This window comes from Electrona antarctica (assembly GCF_951216825.1).
Source record: "Electrona antarctica genome assembly, chromosome: 3".
Classification (NCBI taxonomy): Eukaryota; Metazoa; Chordata; class Actinopteri; order Myctophiformes; family Myctophidae; genus Electrona; species Electrona antarctica.
The window spans coordinates 16,441,990-16,458,223 of NC_136808.1; the positions used below are offsets into that span (position 1 = coordinate 16,441,990).

The window sequence follows — 16,234 nt, forward strand, 5'->3', positions numbered from 1 at the left end:
TGTTTGACACACGGTCTAGAGCAGGGTTCCCAAACTTATTGTGAAATGGCTTTTTAAAAAAACAGTGGATAAACAAGCTCACAACACATAATCTGCATTGTTGTGACATGTTATAAATCTGCTCTTTTTTTATGTTTTACATTTTTTGAAAATGTTTGACTAATGCCCTACCCAAAATAGGGACACCAGGTTTAAAAGTGACTAAACAGGCGCAGTAATCTTATGAATTGATTTTGAAATTCTATACATGTACAGTATATAACTTAGCATAAATTGTTGTGATGTGAGCCAGATGAATGCATCTAAATGTGAGTATTGTAATATAGATTATGGGTGTAGCAGTCTGAATCTAATGGTCCATGGAGTGCATCCTCTTTTTGTAACCACATTGTTAATGCAGCGCCTGTAGCTTTCTCATTATGATAATATGCATCCAGCTGGTGTTCTTCGTGGTTTGTCGAGCGTCCACTGCCTACTTGTGTTACTCACTACTCCTCTGTCTAACCCCAGGTGACCCTAAGAGCTGGCAGAATAAGTCTCTCCCCGGTGACCCCAACTACCTGGTGGGAGCTAACTGTGTGTCCGTGCTCATCGACCACTTCTAAGGACAGGCCAGCAGGTGTGATGTTACTGAATGTCAAACCATGAAGAGGACGACAGAGCCACACCACATACTATACTGAATTATGAAGAAGTCCCAGTCAGCCAGTGCTGTGGTGTACTCTACCCATAAAAGACTGCGGATGATGACTGCTGACGCTTATTGTTTCAAGCTGTGCTTTTAAACTCTTCCCTGATCTGAAGTGTCGATGTAAAATGGAACTCTCAAAAGACTCTTTAACCATTTGAAGGAAATGCATGCCCTATGCCAGTGAAGAGTGTGTTTTACATAGCAGATCAATGGGTGTTGAGGCCATACCATTCAAGTAGACATACTTAACAATTCATGTTGCTGTATTTATACTATACAATATATGCATACAGTATATATAGTAGTATATATATCATTGTCAATTTACTAAAATCTCACTTGGAGGAATGGATGAAGGAAATTACCAGTTCACATCAATTACCGGTTGTGTTGCAGCTATAACGTGTGTCTGACTAACGATATACTGTCACAATTTGTTACTTTGCAGTGAGGGAACTTTAATGAAGGTATGAGAATAAAGTGCGGTAGATTGTGTTGACAATGGCAGGTGATTAAAACTGATGCTGGTAATGTGTGTAAGTACATGTGTCTGCAGCAGAGAGATGTTAGGAAGGTGTTGGTTCCATGATTCAAAGAAGGTTCGGTCAGAGACTTAACTGGTTCTTCCTGCCATCGCACTCTCCTTTCTTCCTGAGTTACACATTTTCACAAATTAAAAGTTACTCTCAGTACTGCAAGTGTTGCTGAAAATACTTTGCACCAGTACTGATTCCAGAACTCGACTACCACAACTCTTCTTCCAGCCCGAGGGAGCTCTATGCATGTGCTTTACTCAGGTCCACAAATCTGCTCAGTTGTTTCCTCAAGTCTCTCTCTCACTTTTTCCTCTCGCACTCACACACACAAATAAGCAGCGATGCCTTATCAATAGATTATTCACTTTGTTTCCAGAAGAAAAAAATAAGTTATGATAAATTATGGAAAATGAAGTTTGTTTTCTTCTGCCATTGTATAAATGAACTTGGGTATAGCACACAAGAACAGTCGATAAAGGTTAAAAGTTTGCTCTCTTTATCTGCTATGCATATGACTTATGAAAAAAAGAAGGAATTAAAAAAAAAACAGAAGTGGCTGTATATAAAGCTAGCATATTGCCTTGGTTTGTAAATGAACTTTTTGTATGTCTTTGTTATTTTGTATAAAACTTAAAGTGGAAAGTGAACATGATTATCTTTGTATTCTGGTTATACCCTTGAGCCTTGGAAATTGTAACCTAACAGTAATGCATCCACCTTTTCTACCAATATATTCACACTATAATGGTCACAAAAGGTCTTTTTATGGTTATTTACAGAACAGCAAAGTGCTTGGTTTAAATGCGTTTAAAACATGCTCTTTTTCAAGGGTGTGCTCTGAAAGTGTCCCCCTCATTGATTTGTGATACTGGATGCTGTATTGTGTGCCCTTAAATGTATTTTTGTACTAATAGACAATATATTATGTATGGCACACCAGTACTATTTTATTTTTATTAGATATAACACTGCTTTAATTGAATATTAGCTCTTCACGTGTGGCTGACTTTTTTTCTCTTCTGCGACACAATTTAAAGAATACCACTGTATTAATTAATAAAATCATTTTTAAAGTAGAGGGTCTAAACTAGTTGTTTTTGTTATTTGTACTATGCTTTTATATTTCTTGAGGGAGCTGTGTTTGTGTTTATTGAGGCTGGGAACCATATTGTCCTGGCCTGTCCATTGTTTGATCTCCTATTATATATCAGGGCAGGGAGAGGGTGACTTTGCTGCAGAATTCCTATTCTTGGACATTGCAGCACTAAGCACACTGTTCCCAGCTTTCGCCGCTAGGCGGTGCACAAAGCTCTCAAATAGAAAACTGCGCAAGGACCAAGGTCAGAAACACCAGCTTTTCCAAATGGGGTCGTTGGTTCTTGAGGAGGTGGTTTGAAAAGTAGCCTATAAGTCTGTCCACGAACGGAATACCGGTAAATAAACAGTTTAAATTATCTAAATAAATACTTCCCGATACGTTTGCTTTAACGGATCGGGTGGTCAGTGGTGTTTTACGCTGGCCATTCATTTTCTGCTCAAATAAACTTGAACATGGCATATAGGCGGGCCGGGGGACAAATACGTTGATACTTTTAACACTAACGCCATGATTAATTGATTGATTGAATAAATACTTTATGATATACTACAGTCTGCAAGTAGTAGGCCTACAGTTGTACTATTATAATGGTGCTAAACACAAATGCCATTGTTGTCCTGATGCATGTTAAACATGTGTTGTGCGTAAATAATTAGCTAATATTTATAGTCAATAGGCCACTCAATAATGGAATACACTTGCAACTAATGAACACTAGTTCAATTCAATCCCATTATGAGATTCTTAGTGCATTTTTACAACCGCGGTTATATGCCTACTTTAAGGCGCATGATAGTTTTGTAGGCCTAGGCGGCGGCCTACTTAGGTTGTGTGGTTTGTAGCCTACGACAGATAGGCTACTCTCACACTACTGTGCCTTTTAGGGGTTTGTTTGGGTGGACTGGACCCTATTGTAAACAAGTGTAATACTTTATGGTGTCGTCCACAGTTAACAGTTTTCGTATTGAGTTGTGCTTTGAAATGTAGCCTACTGTAATTCTCCAAACTGTTAATAAATACTTCAATCAATCAAAGGTTTAAATCGATTCATGTCCCATACTCCCATGTATAAATATTGGGCATTGTGGAGTCTTGGATGTGTCGTTGTGTAACGTGTGCTCCCTCATTGCGCTGTGCGCCAGCTGAGCATAGTAAAACGCTGAGTGTCACAGTGAGAGAGGAGAGACCGTACAACAGCAGCGTGCACGCGCGTCTCTCGCTTTCTATCTCTCGCGCACGCACACACACACCCACCCACACACACACGTACACACACACACACACACACACACACACCAATGTGTAGGCTATTGGCTGTGAGATTTGCTGCCGTCTGTGGAAAAAAAACCCAGTCGGTGCCCCCCTCTCGCTCTCTACCGCGGTTTATTTTTGTTGCTAACACTTTGGACATTCATTTACGATTCACATAATCCATATTCCATATTGGAGGATTTTTTATTTTATTTCAGCCATTTGGACGTTTGTTTTGACTCATCATGTTAGAGCAGTAAGAAGCAGCAGCTACTTCGTGTAGGAAGGAAGGAAGGAAGGAAGGAAGGAGCCTCCTCCACCACCACGCGTCCCGCAGCATCAGCCCACAAGCAGCTACCATCCATCTCCACCAGCCTGCAGAGGCACAAGCATAACAATGGTGCATCGTTGGATGACAGCACAATGATGCGTTTTCCACCGTGACTGGAAGGAATGCGCCGTTTTCCCCGAAGATTTTCCTCGAAAAACATCTTAGTGTTCCTTTTCGACTTAGAATTTTAGCTTTTTTTTTAAAGATTTGTTGAGAAGCAGAGAGCCGCAGAGGGGGAACATTGTCACCTGGTTCACTTTCTCTCACCTCTCCTCACCGCTGCCGTGCAAAAAGGGACACAGCGATCACAATTTACATCTCAAATTGAAGTGGTGCACTGGTGGTCTGTAAATCAAATTGTTTAACCTAAACTGATGATGATGATGGAGACCCTCCAACAACTGGACAATCTCATCATCAGACAGTGTCCCAAATTATAAAATAGCTTAGGCGCGCGCAGCAGGCAACAACATACACCTCTCTGTATGCGAATATAGGGTTTTGGACAACATAACAGCAGCATAACGTCTAGTCTCATTATTTGCTATCGGCCGCCATTCATCCTTGTCATTTGGAGTGACAACAATGCCGCTGAACGCGTTTCCCCGCAGTGGTGGAGCCACCGGGTCTCTGAGCCCCGCGTCTCTGTCCCGCAGCTTGTCCAGACTGCGGGAGTTCAGGACCAGGACGCGGATCATGCTGGCCCTCGGGGTCTCTCAGATGGTGCTGGGAAGTCTCATCCTGGCCGTCAGCTTCGCAGCGCTGGCTCTCACCACGTCGCCCAGGGTCCGCCACTCGTGCCCCTTCTGGGCAGGATTCTCAGTGAGTAGAGCTACTACTGTTATGTGTCCGGTTGCACGATTCAGTGGTTTGTTGTTACACTTGCACTCGTTTATTTAATTATCTATATGACCACATGGACCCGACCCGAGTTTGTAATATAAGACAGGGGCCCAGGGCAGAGGTACACATTGTACGGGTCCCATTGCAGGCTATACGCTACACTAGGATTTTTTTTAGCCTATATGCGGTGGTTCTCAAAGTGGGGTGCGGGGACCCCCAGGGGTCCCGAGGGAGATGCAGTATAATGTGTTGTCTATAGCTTGGCATCTTTAACCTTACCTAATTGCCTAATTCGGCTATTTGAACATCTTTTCTACCAGCTCACAACACAAACATTTTTTGTAGGAAAGATATATAAACTATAGTTTATATATATATATATATATATATATATATATATATATATATATATATATATATATATATAACACTGGCATAACATCTTGGGGCCAGGGGTCCTGGCATGGTCCAGGAAATGTTTGAGAACCACTGCTCTATATATGCTCTATTCTATGCTACATCACACCTGAGCACACGAAAAAAGGAAACGTGCTTCAGGTGTAGGCCTATAATTGCTCTTCTCTCAGTGTGAGTTTTCAGATACCGTAGGGCAGGCGGCAGGCCTATTGCAATTACATTTGCTTAACCATTGTTGGAACTAAGGGAGATCATGTGGTAGCCTATAGGCTACTTTAGTTGGCTGTTGTGGATTTTCACAATTATTAGGCAGTATGCTAGGATTGCAAGCAGCGCAGCATGATCACATGTGGACAATGTTTCGTTTTTTCTTGACTTGAACATTTCATGTTAGTTGTAAATATTGATGACTGCATCTTGCCAGAGACCCAGTCAGTGCATAGAGAGCAGGGCCGCTTCATTAATTATACAGGCTCTAGGACAGAGAGCAGGGGTGATGGTGATGGGAGGTCTTTTGGCATACAGGCTGTGTGTGTGTGTGTGTGTGTGTGTGTGTGTGTGTGTGTGTGTGTGTGTGTGTGTGTGTGTGTGTGTGTGTGTGTGTGTGTGTGTGTGTGTGTGTGTGTGTGTGTGTCAGATGAGTAGTAGCTAACATCTATATGGTCAACACATCTTTGAGCTACAACTAAGGCTAACTTAAGATGTAGATACAGCCGTTTTGATAGATATTTTAAATTATTTACCAGATATAGATTCATATATGAAATATTCCCAGCTCACTGCAAGGAACCCATCCATTATTCTGCATGTAATGTGTTTACACATTGCTGAGGTTTTGTTTATTGATAATATCGTTGCTGTCTGGTGGAAACCATGTATGTCCAATACCGTTTATTATTATTTTAGCCTATTTAGGCCTGACGTCGAAATAAATAAAAAGTCTTCTGAAAGAATATATATTCAAAGATTTGTGCCACATTTTCACGATTTTTCAAAAATAGCAGACCTACAAGCTTGTAGATCTGCTATTTTTCAATAGTTAAAGTATAACATCATGTTTAGCACACACATATGCACACACATGCACGCACACATGCACGCACGCACGCACGCACACACACACACACACACACACACACACACACACACACACACGCACACACACACACACACACACACACACACACACACACACACACACATTGATGCCCCCCAATTTCTCCATCAGCACCCACACAAAGACCTACACTATGACCACGTGAGGCTATTACCTGAGGAACTTCTCCCCTCCATTGTTTTGCTTTGGCAATGTAAATGTATGTTTTCTCATTCCAATAAAGCCCTTTGAATTGTGTATGTGTATGTGTATGTGTATGCGTGCGTACGTGTGTGTGTGCGGCTCTGTGGCTGTTTATAGTACAACGTGCCGGCTGTTTGAATATTATATAGACCTCTCTTTGATGAGCAAGGTCGTGGGTGCTTCTGGTGAGCCCTAGGATAGAGAGCATAATGTTTGTTTCCTTCCAAGCGGTAGCAGTCACATCTCAAACCTTCCTGGCCTCTAAGCCTCCCACACATATCATGCACAGCATACAGTCCACACCAATGACCACAGAACTCAAGCAAACACTTGAGTAAATGCTTGAGTATTTATATTTTTCACTTCTACTCCTCTCAGAGGTAAAATTTGACTTTTTAAACTTTTTACTCCACTACAGTTGTTTGAAAACATTCTATAATCGAAAAAATTTTATTCAAAACTTTGCTTCTGGAGTTCCCTGGCACAAAATATTTTAAGGTGGGGGGTCCGCAGCCAAATACACATCAGTTTGGGGTTCCTTGACACAAAAACCTTTGAGAACCACTGGCCTAAACAAACATACGTCCAAGCTTTGTTCTTCACATATGATGCCACACAGACATGTACTGTACGTGTACACTGACCGATGGGCCTATAGCTGTATTCCACAGCTCAGTAATTCTTCAGCTTGGCGAGCTTGCTGCAATCGCATGCTGTGGTGACAAATGACGAGTCTGCTGAATTGATTATAACACTCCACGCACAGTCTGCTTCACAGGAAGTAGGGAAAAAACAACACTGGAAAATATTATATAGGAGAGATAGAAAAGACAGAATCAGAATCAGAATCAGTTTTATTGTCACATCACAGGTTTACAAGGTAAAGAAGTGGGTGAAATTCGTTTTTGTACATCGTTCCCATCACAACGTTAATTTCCATAGAAAGAAGAGGGGGGGGGAGAAGAAGAGGGGTGGGGGGCAAGTGGGAAGGAGATCAAAACAAGAGATCAACAGAATCTACATATTTACAAAGTACCTGAGATAATAAAAAAAACTAACTAAGGTGCCTGAGCATAGCAGCAATGTATGTATACTGTGCATGTTATACTTATACTGTGCATGATATATGGACGTTAAGGTGCTTAGAGAAAAAAGAGCAAAAAAGAGCAAAAAGAGCAGAAAGAGACAGAAGGACACAATGACATCCGCAATTCACATCAACAATTCACACAACAATTCATTCCTTTAAAGGAGCATTCAGTGATTTGGGTGATTTGGAAAAAACCCTGGTCCGCCTCGGTAACAAGATGTGCACATGCACACGCTCTACAGTGGGGGAAGTACAACAGACCACCAGCACGTGCACCAAGGCCCGCCCCACTCGATCATGATTGGAGGAAGGCCCCTCTCATCCTGATTGGATGACGGCTTTGCCACCCAAAGCCCAAACCGAAACTAGGGGGTTTTTTTACCCCAGGGGCTCACTGGGGACAGGGAGGAACTCCTTGTATGGTCAGCACACTTTATAGTAGGGAGGATTGTCCAAAAAATAAGAAAAAAGAAGTGATATTTGAATTAAGTGAAATCACTGAATATACCTTTAACTCTGTAAGGTCGACCCAAATCTTCAGTGCAAAGCAGTTAAAGTAAATTAGTATATACTATAGCGCCGTCCATGGCAGCTGTGGTAACTGACTACCGAAACAAATTCCTAACATGTTTACATGTATGGCAAATAAAGGCTTCTGATTCTGATTCTGACCACTTCACCACTTTACAGCCTATCTTCATATCATTGGTCCTCACTAATAATCATAATTTTCTACTCAGTCTGTGTGTCTCATAGGAGGGCTGTGGGCAGTTCAGAAACCCATCCACCAGTAGAAATTGCAGGCTTTCTATTCCTGAAAAGTTGCAATGTGAAAATCGAAGCCGTCGTTCTCACGATAATAAAGAAATCACACTTGCCCCTCACTTGTCATGTGAGGTACTTATCATCATACATCAATCACATCACATTCCGTGCTCAGCCAATCCAATCATCACTATGTGGTACACACAAAGCTGGACATAGGAGGGGCTGGCGCCCCTCAAAAATCTGCCTAACGATGATGTCACTGGCGACAGGTTTCTGAACTGCCCACAGCCCTCCTATGAGACACAGATCGAGTAGGAAAAAAATGGTGGTATTTTATCATGAACATTAGTGAGGACCAATTGACCTATAGCAAAGCCGCTCCCCAAACTGCTATGGTCCAATCACAGCTAAGTATAACATGGGTTAGACAAACCTCTCCACCAATAGTTTTCCTATATGATAAAATGTCATGCACATATTTTTCCAGTGCATATGGCAGGCCTTGTTGACGGATTTGGAAGAGATTTTGAAGGTCTGGTTCCAAAAATGAACCAGTATTTAATGTGTAAAATGCATGATATTTTCATTGGAATGAATGAGCCCGGCTGGAAAGTGTCCAAGTGGGAGAGGGGGTGCCCAGCTAAATTAGTTAATAAACCATTAAAAAAATCTATTTATCCACTTTAAACCGATATTTATATACAACAGCTATTTCACAAGAACCACTTTACAATCATGCACATACTGCACCTGCCACAACGCATCGCATTGTGACACATTGTGAGCCAAGTCTTGGGGCTGGCAGCTAGCCTGCTGGGGCGGATGTACTACGTACACCCCAATTATAATCTACTGTCAAATCACTTGTTTACAGGTCTAAGCAGTGTTCATTTTGTTGACTAAGACTAAAAGAATAAGGTTTTTGATATTTAGTCAACTAAGACTAGACTAAGACTAAACAATTTCAGATGACAAAATACAACTAAAACTAAATGGTGTTTTCAAAATGGTCTAAAGAAGTGGGTGAAATTTGTTTTCATCATTTCAATCATTTTTGTTGTTTGCCCGTAAGGGAGAAGAAGGGAAAAAAAGTCTAACATTAAATAAGCATGTTTTTAAAAATGCAGTAAATACTGTGCATAATTCACATACTGTAGCATAAGACCAGAAGATACACTAATACACGTGTCCATGAGGTTAAGCATTAGGTGCAACAGTGGTAGCACATTGGTATAGGTCCACATTACGGCAGGTACATGCCGCATGATAGACATAAGGTGCAACCCCCCCCCCCCCTCCCCCCAAACAAAAAAAACAAACAAAAACACTTCACAGGTACAAACAGATCCATATGGTAGCAGGGCCTCAGGGAAAGTAAAGTCGGCATAGAGGAACATATCCACATGAAGGGAGGATGAACAGCATGTGTTTGGCTGTGAGGCTCTGTGGGCTGGGAGCTGGGTGTGACTCATGCCGCTGGCCAGGGCTCAGTAAATAAATGAGGGTTGGTGGCTCTCGGTGCCAGAGGGCCACTGAGGCTGTCAGCCACTGACATGCAGTACAAATCATCCTCCACCTTCCATCTCCATGAATTAAACGTCGGCACCGATCCAAGCAAAGTGGCAAAGCAATGCATGCCGTACGCACGCGCACGCACGTGCAGTCGCACAGTCGCACACACAAGCACTCACCCATGCATGCATGCGTGGCGAGGATCTCTCTCTCTCTCCCCCATATCTCTCTCTCTCTCTCTCTCTCTCTCTCTCTCTCTCTCTCTCACTCACTCACTACTTTCACTCTCTCTATCCATCTCTGTCTCTCTGTATTTGTGTTGAACTGAATACAGTTGCGAAAATGAAAATTCGGGTACATTATTTCTGTAAAACGGAACCTGAGAATGTTCTCCTCTCCTCCAGAGGTGGCTGTTAATTAGACACAGAGACTTGAGGACTCTAGGACAAATACTGTGTCGTTTATTAGATATTTACCTTTTAAAACGTATAGTTTTACAACTTTGGACCCTCCCTATTTCTTCATACTTTCACAGAGAAACTCAATTCACAGTTTAAAAAAACCACCATACTGTGTACATGCACACTTGAGATTATGAGAGAGATACGGTATAATAGTTGGTCAAATATCCTATTAGCTTCCTTCGCCATTCTCTGCCTATGGTTTCTGGTAATATTATTGACCACTTATTTTGTATACTATTTTGTAATCCTAATGTTGATGTCCACCACAAGATGGCATGCCATCTTGGACTGTATTACAGAGCGTGAGACTCCACGTACGGTGCGTTGTCCAGCAAATTACGTTCTCCTCCAACATATTCATATCTTAAGTAAGTATAAGTATAAGTATAAGCTCTGTTTAATTGCCCACTGGTTTTATCTTGACTGCCTGTTCCCGCCTGCAGGTATTTAAATAAAATACCGCCTGCAGGTTTTTAAATATATTTGCCCTGGGTCCCGCCACGGGCGCCGCGTGCTCCCGCGTGCGCCCAATGCAGGAGGTTCCCAGTTCGATCTGCTATTTTTGAGAAAAAAAACTTGACAGTCTTTGGAAAATGTGAGTACTTTTACTTAGGTACTTCTTCAGGAACAATAATTTCTAGTATTATTATTTGTCATTACCGGTATTTCTTATTAGTAGTATCAGTTTTGGTACTTTTGGCCAGGAACCCCTTTTTCAAGATGGGAACCCATTTTTGGGTTCTTTTTTCAGAAAACCTAGATAAGGACGTTTTTTTTTAGAATCGATACCAGTCCTAAATGGGTTATTGGGGAATTGGATTATTATTTATGGGCATGGCTTATGTAGGACAGATTGATTGGGGAAGGATATGCACCTGGGTGGGCAAATGTTGTATTTTTGAGTGGTGCAACCACCACTCCTATAGGGAGCTTTGTGTGTCTCTGACTGTCCCCATGGGTCCGTCCCTGGGTCCCTGGCTGGCTGTGTCTGAGCACGAAAATAGCGTGTCACTGTTGTGCAGCCTAACACACACACACACACACTGCACACACACTGCACACACGCACGCACGCACGCACGCACGCACGCACGCACGCACGCACACACACACACACACACACACACACACACACACACACACACACACACACACACACACACACACACACATATTAACTGTATAAAGTGGGTGTGACAGTACAGTGACAGTACAGTACAGTACAGTACAGTAAAGGGACCCCCTGGGGACCCCCACACGGTAACTGTCATTTCTCAACCGTTTCGGACACGGGCGGCTCGCCGGAACTGGCCCAGCCCCTGGGCGTGTTCCTGGGGGTCTGGATGTTCCCGGGACCCCCTGGGGACCCCCACACGGTAACTGTCATTTCTCGACCGTTTCGGACGTGGGGAGGCGAGAAGGTTTATTATAAATCTCCCCTTCATTCTCTATCAGTAATTCTCTCTCCATGTCAACTCCCCTCACTCTCATTGGCTGCCAGCTAACTCGCTCACGCCCACATTCAATCAGGTGTTCTTTTAAGCAGTCACTACTCTGTCCTCAGTCTTCAAAATTCCCTCCACCTCCCCGGCCTCCTCCCTGTGGCAATATGTCTGTAATGGGTGATTCTGTGATTATAAACGTGATTTATGGATTGTACTAGTGGTATCTAGCTCCGTTATGGGTATCTGTGATTATAATGTGTTTTATGGATTGTATTATGATGATCATGTGATATGTTCAGTATCGATGTGGTACAGTATATGGATGCATTGAAAGTTATGTCGTTACAGTATGTCTTTATGTTATGCTCTGCTCTGCGGTTCGTTGTTGATATCAGAGCTGTGTCTCGGTGCACAGATATCAAATGTGATATGATATCAGATGATATGATATCACAAGAGCAGAGCCACACCGCCATACTAAATTCAATAGCTTTGCAATAAATAGTTAAATGGTCATTCTGAGCTGAAGTGTTTCAATCAAGTAAAGTTTGTCTGCGTCTTAGAAGACAATTAAGTCTCAAGGTAAGTCTGAACAGAGCCAATGAAATGCCACTACATGCTGTTATTTAGTTTGAAAGACGTATACTAAGTTATATTCTCTGCTTGTTGTGCAGCAGTGTTCTCTCCCTACTGCATTTCAAGTGTCACTTCAGCATATTTTATCTAGACTATTACTGTGTGTGTGTGTGTGTGTGTGTGTGTGTGTGTGTGTGTGTGTGTGTGTGTGTGTGTGTGTGTGTGTGTGTGTGTGTGTGTGTGTGTGTGTGTGTGTGTGTGTGTGTGTGTGTGAGAGAGAGAGAGAGAGAGAGAGAGCAATTTGCAACACTATTTCTTTTAAATGAGTTGAATCTAGAGTTGCAATACCCTCCATTGACAGCCCATTGATTCAAAACGAAATTTCAGATCTGCTTGCTTGTATTAAACGCCGTTAAGACATGTGATGGGGTGCGGTGGCACAGTCGGTAGTGCTGTCGCCTCACAGGTAGAAGGTCCTGGGTTTGATTCCCGCTTTACTCCCACATTACTCGCACTTAGTGTGTGTGTGTGTGTGTGTGTGTGTGTGTGTGTGTGTGTGTGTGTGTGTGTGTGTGTGTGTGTGTGTGTGTGTGTGTGTGCGTGCGCTGTTTCACACTACATACACCCTTACAAGACTTGCATAGGCTAGGCAACGCAGCCTGGCAGAGATACGTGCCTTTGCGCCCCTAGTTTGTTGCTGTTGTTATACATGTGCTCACGCACACATGCATGTGCCCACATACACGCACACATGCATGTGCCCACACACACACACACACACACAGAATCAAAAGTACAATAATATGCCACTGTTGGTTTTAATGACTTGGTTGAAGGGGCCTTTCATCTATTGAATTAAATATTCTACCCGCACTTATTTTCTACATAATTTTGAAGAATTATTTCATCGTACCTTTTTTACCTTGTAACTCAGCTGGCATGATGGTGAAATGGAACTGTCAAAGTGTCAGTTCTCACACGCTCAGTTAACACTTTGTGTGCCCACGCAAAAGTGGGTGAAAATCACTTTCACCTAGAAAATCCATTCATTTTTTTTAATTCAGCTGACTGTGGAGACACATGCTGGAACTTTTTACTTTGAAATGTTTTATAGTTTCTGAGTTATTTAACTTAAACGCCCAATGCATTCTCAATGACAATAACACAAACTTTGGCACCACGTATTTAAAAAAAATCATTTCTTTGATTTGTTTTGATTTTTTTTTTAAACAAAAAAGACGTCCACAGACGTCCACAGCCACACAAAGCTGTATGAGAAATGACGTTGGACAGGTGGAAAACCTTAAACTTGCAGAGTGACTCATATAGTCATTACTTTACCTGGCTAAGCTATCTTCTGATAGTTGTACTTGAATGTTGACATGACATAATAATCCTGTTTAGTGTTTCATAAGCACAAGCGTGAAAAAATACAGCTTAGTGACACTGATGTCACTTTTATGCGACACTGAAGGAGCACGGACGTATGCCAAAGCTGGTTATAAAGATACTGTTGTGGACTTACTTTGGCTACACTTTGTGTGGTGTTGGAGGCGAGTGGGTGCAATAATGCCACAACAAGGATTTCCCGGCAGTCAGGAACTTTACTAGTAGAATGGCAGGTAACACAGTTCACAGGACGGCACAGGAATAATAACAGCTCTTCAACAGGCTGCGATAGCACAGGCTACACTACAGCAGTACAAGTGCTCTGGTGTAACTCACGCATATACACTGTAAACACCCAGTAAACAGTCTGTGTGGCTGTCAGTCCTTGGTCCCTGGCATAGGCAGAGGATAATACACTCGGCGTCCATACTCTGTGGGATCCGGAAGACAACTGAATACTCGCGGGCTGAACAGAACACAACACAGTTCAACTCTCTTAGCTGAGATCCAATCAGAACACAGGTCACATAGTAAGGACACACACAATAGGTTGTGGGCAATATAGTAGCAGGGCATAGGTTGGCAATGGTTCCCGCGTTACAATACCAAGGATTTACAGCCACTCACTACTCCTGCAGCATATGTCAGCTCAAATCAGTGCCATTTCTAGGTGTGACAGACTGACAGTACCTCAGTGTTCCAGCACAGTAACACGTGACTCGCACCTCCATTCAGACTGTGTGGCTCATGCCTAATTCATACTTGGTTGTGTTGCACGTCGAAAATAACTTGTAGGTCTTTCTGGATTTGTTTTTAATATAAACAAACATACACCTTTTGCAAACCTTTGCGGACATTGCATTGACTTACTGTCATTCCATATCCCATTTGTCTAACCTTAATTAATTACCTCGACAATTTTAAAACACCATACACCAGGGTCAGAGCTAGGTTCTGGCAAGGCAGTGGGGTAGTGCTGTGGCAAGTGTCACTTTATCAGGTGCAAAGTGAAAATGAAACTGACAGATAGCACTATAGGGTGTACCAAAATCTCCTGGAGGGGGCGTCAACATATGTGTCACGTGGTAGCGGCCGCCATACTTGCTGGCTTGTCTGGTTTGTTTACATTGAGCGACTATCCGTGTGCTTGTATACGTTCTTTTTTAAAACTGACCTCACAATGGTGCAGACTTGCTCAGTAAATAAGTGCCACAGCACGTCACGTCGAGAAAATGAGCCAGAAAACGGTATTAGATGTTCAGCTTTCCAGCATGGAGACAGCATCAAGGAACCCAGATTGACGAGTTTACAAAAATACGTAGAATGGCTTGGATTGGCGCACGGGCGCAGAGACATAACGTTCAACAAAGTATCTAAGCACAGCCGTGTTTGTTCACAACATTTTCCTTGTCCTTGTAATGTATTTGGGCCCGACGTTCTTTCTATCCATCCTGGTGTTTGTTGTCTCCACCAGGCCGAAGGCATGGGGAGAGAGTATGTTTTGCACTCCGTCCGTGTGTGTGTGTGTCCGTCCGTCGGTCCTTCCTTCCTTCCGTCCGTCCGTTACCAGCTAATCTCCGGCACCGTTAACCCGGTCGATGCCAAACTTTGCACACACACTCCCTGGATGCCAACGATGAACCTCTGCCCCACATTTTCCAGAACGGCCTGTTATAGCGCCACCATGAGGCAGCTTTTCACATTTTTTACCTAAAACTGCACAATAACAGGCCAATTCCTGTTTTTAGCTATAACTGCATTGATCTGTATACAACTTATGTATGCGCACTCCCTAGAGGCCATGGAAAAACATTGTCCCTGCATCCCTCCACATCTGCCGGTTATAGCGCCACCATGAGGCCGATTTCTGCAAAACATATTGCTTATGTTAGTCGCACAGATTTCATCCAAATGTCACGCAAATCGGTACACATGATCTCTGTAGTCATGTGATCAAGACGAGTCTGTTGGATTTCTCAAATTCTACACTGATTGGCTAACATTGCCAGTTTTCAGGAGTGGCCCGTTTTGTACAAAATGCTGCACATGTCCTGCTCATCCAGAATTCTATCCTCATGCTATGAGTGATCTGGCTCTGCATTTCCTCAACAAAATGAAGAAAATTGTTGCAAAAAACTAACAAACAAAAAAAACATGTTTATATTACTCCTAAACATTTTGCCTAACATCTCACACAGTCCTATCCTCCTGGTGGAGACCTGTGCCCAGAAGGGCACTTTTTCTAGTTCACTATGTTATCGCCAAGAACGAGCTCAATATTTACAAAAACATACCACCGTCACTCTATTCTGAGTGATGTGGGCTAGAATTTATTGCCCACGAGAGGGCCGTCCCTAGCTTTTCAGACGCCGCCCTCCGCCGCCCTCCTCAAACAATTAGTACAAGCATTAGTGTTATCACATTTAGATTATTGTGCAGTAATCTGGTCCAATACGAAAGAAAGTAACTTGAATAGATTACAGGTGGCCCAAAACAAAGCAGCTCGTATAGTGCTTCAATGCC

At 42.7% G+C, this 16,234-nt stretch overlaps 2 protein-coding genes across 11 annotated transcripts in view; both read left to right on the forward strand.

Annotated features, from left to right (window-relative positions):
- tjp1a (tight junction protein 1a) overlaps positions 1-2,303 on the forward strand; it is a 90,271-nt gene extending 87,968 nt beyond the window's left edge. For all 10 annotated transcript variants that reach the window (XM_079497269.1, XM_079497273.1, XM_079497274.1 and 7 more), the window contains one exon: positions 511-2,303. In XM_079497269.1, coding sequence (XP_079353395.1) covers positions 511-605 — 95 coding nt within the window. In that variant the 3' untranslated portion in view covers positions 606-2,303. The remainder of the gene's footprint in view (positions 1-510) is intronic.
- Positions 2,304-4,493: 2,190 nt separating this feature from the next.
- The window catches only part of fam189a1 (family with sequence similarity 189 member A1), a gene marked incomplete at both ends in the record, with an annotated part of 144,705 nt that continues 132,964 nt past the window's right edge, over positions 4,494-16,234 (forward strand). The window contains one exon of the mRNA XM_079497611.1: positions 4,494-4,730. Coding sequence (XP_079353737.1) covers positions 4,494-4,730 — 237 coding nt within the window. The remainder of the gene's footprint in view (positions 4,731-16,234) is intronic.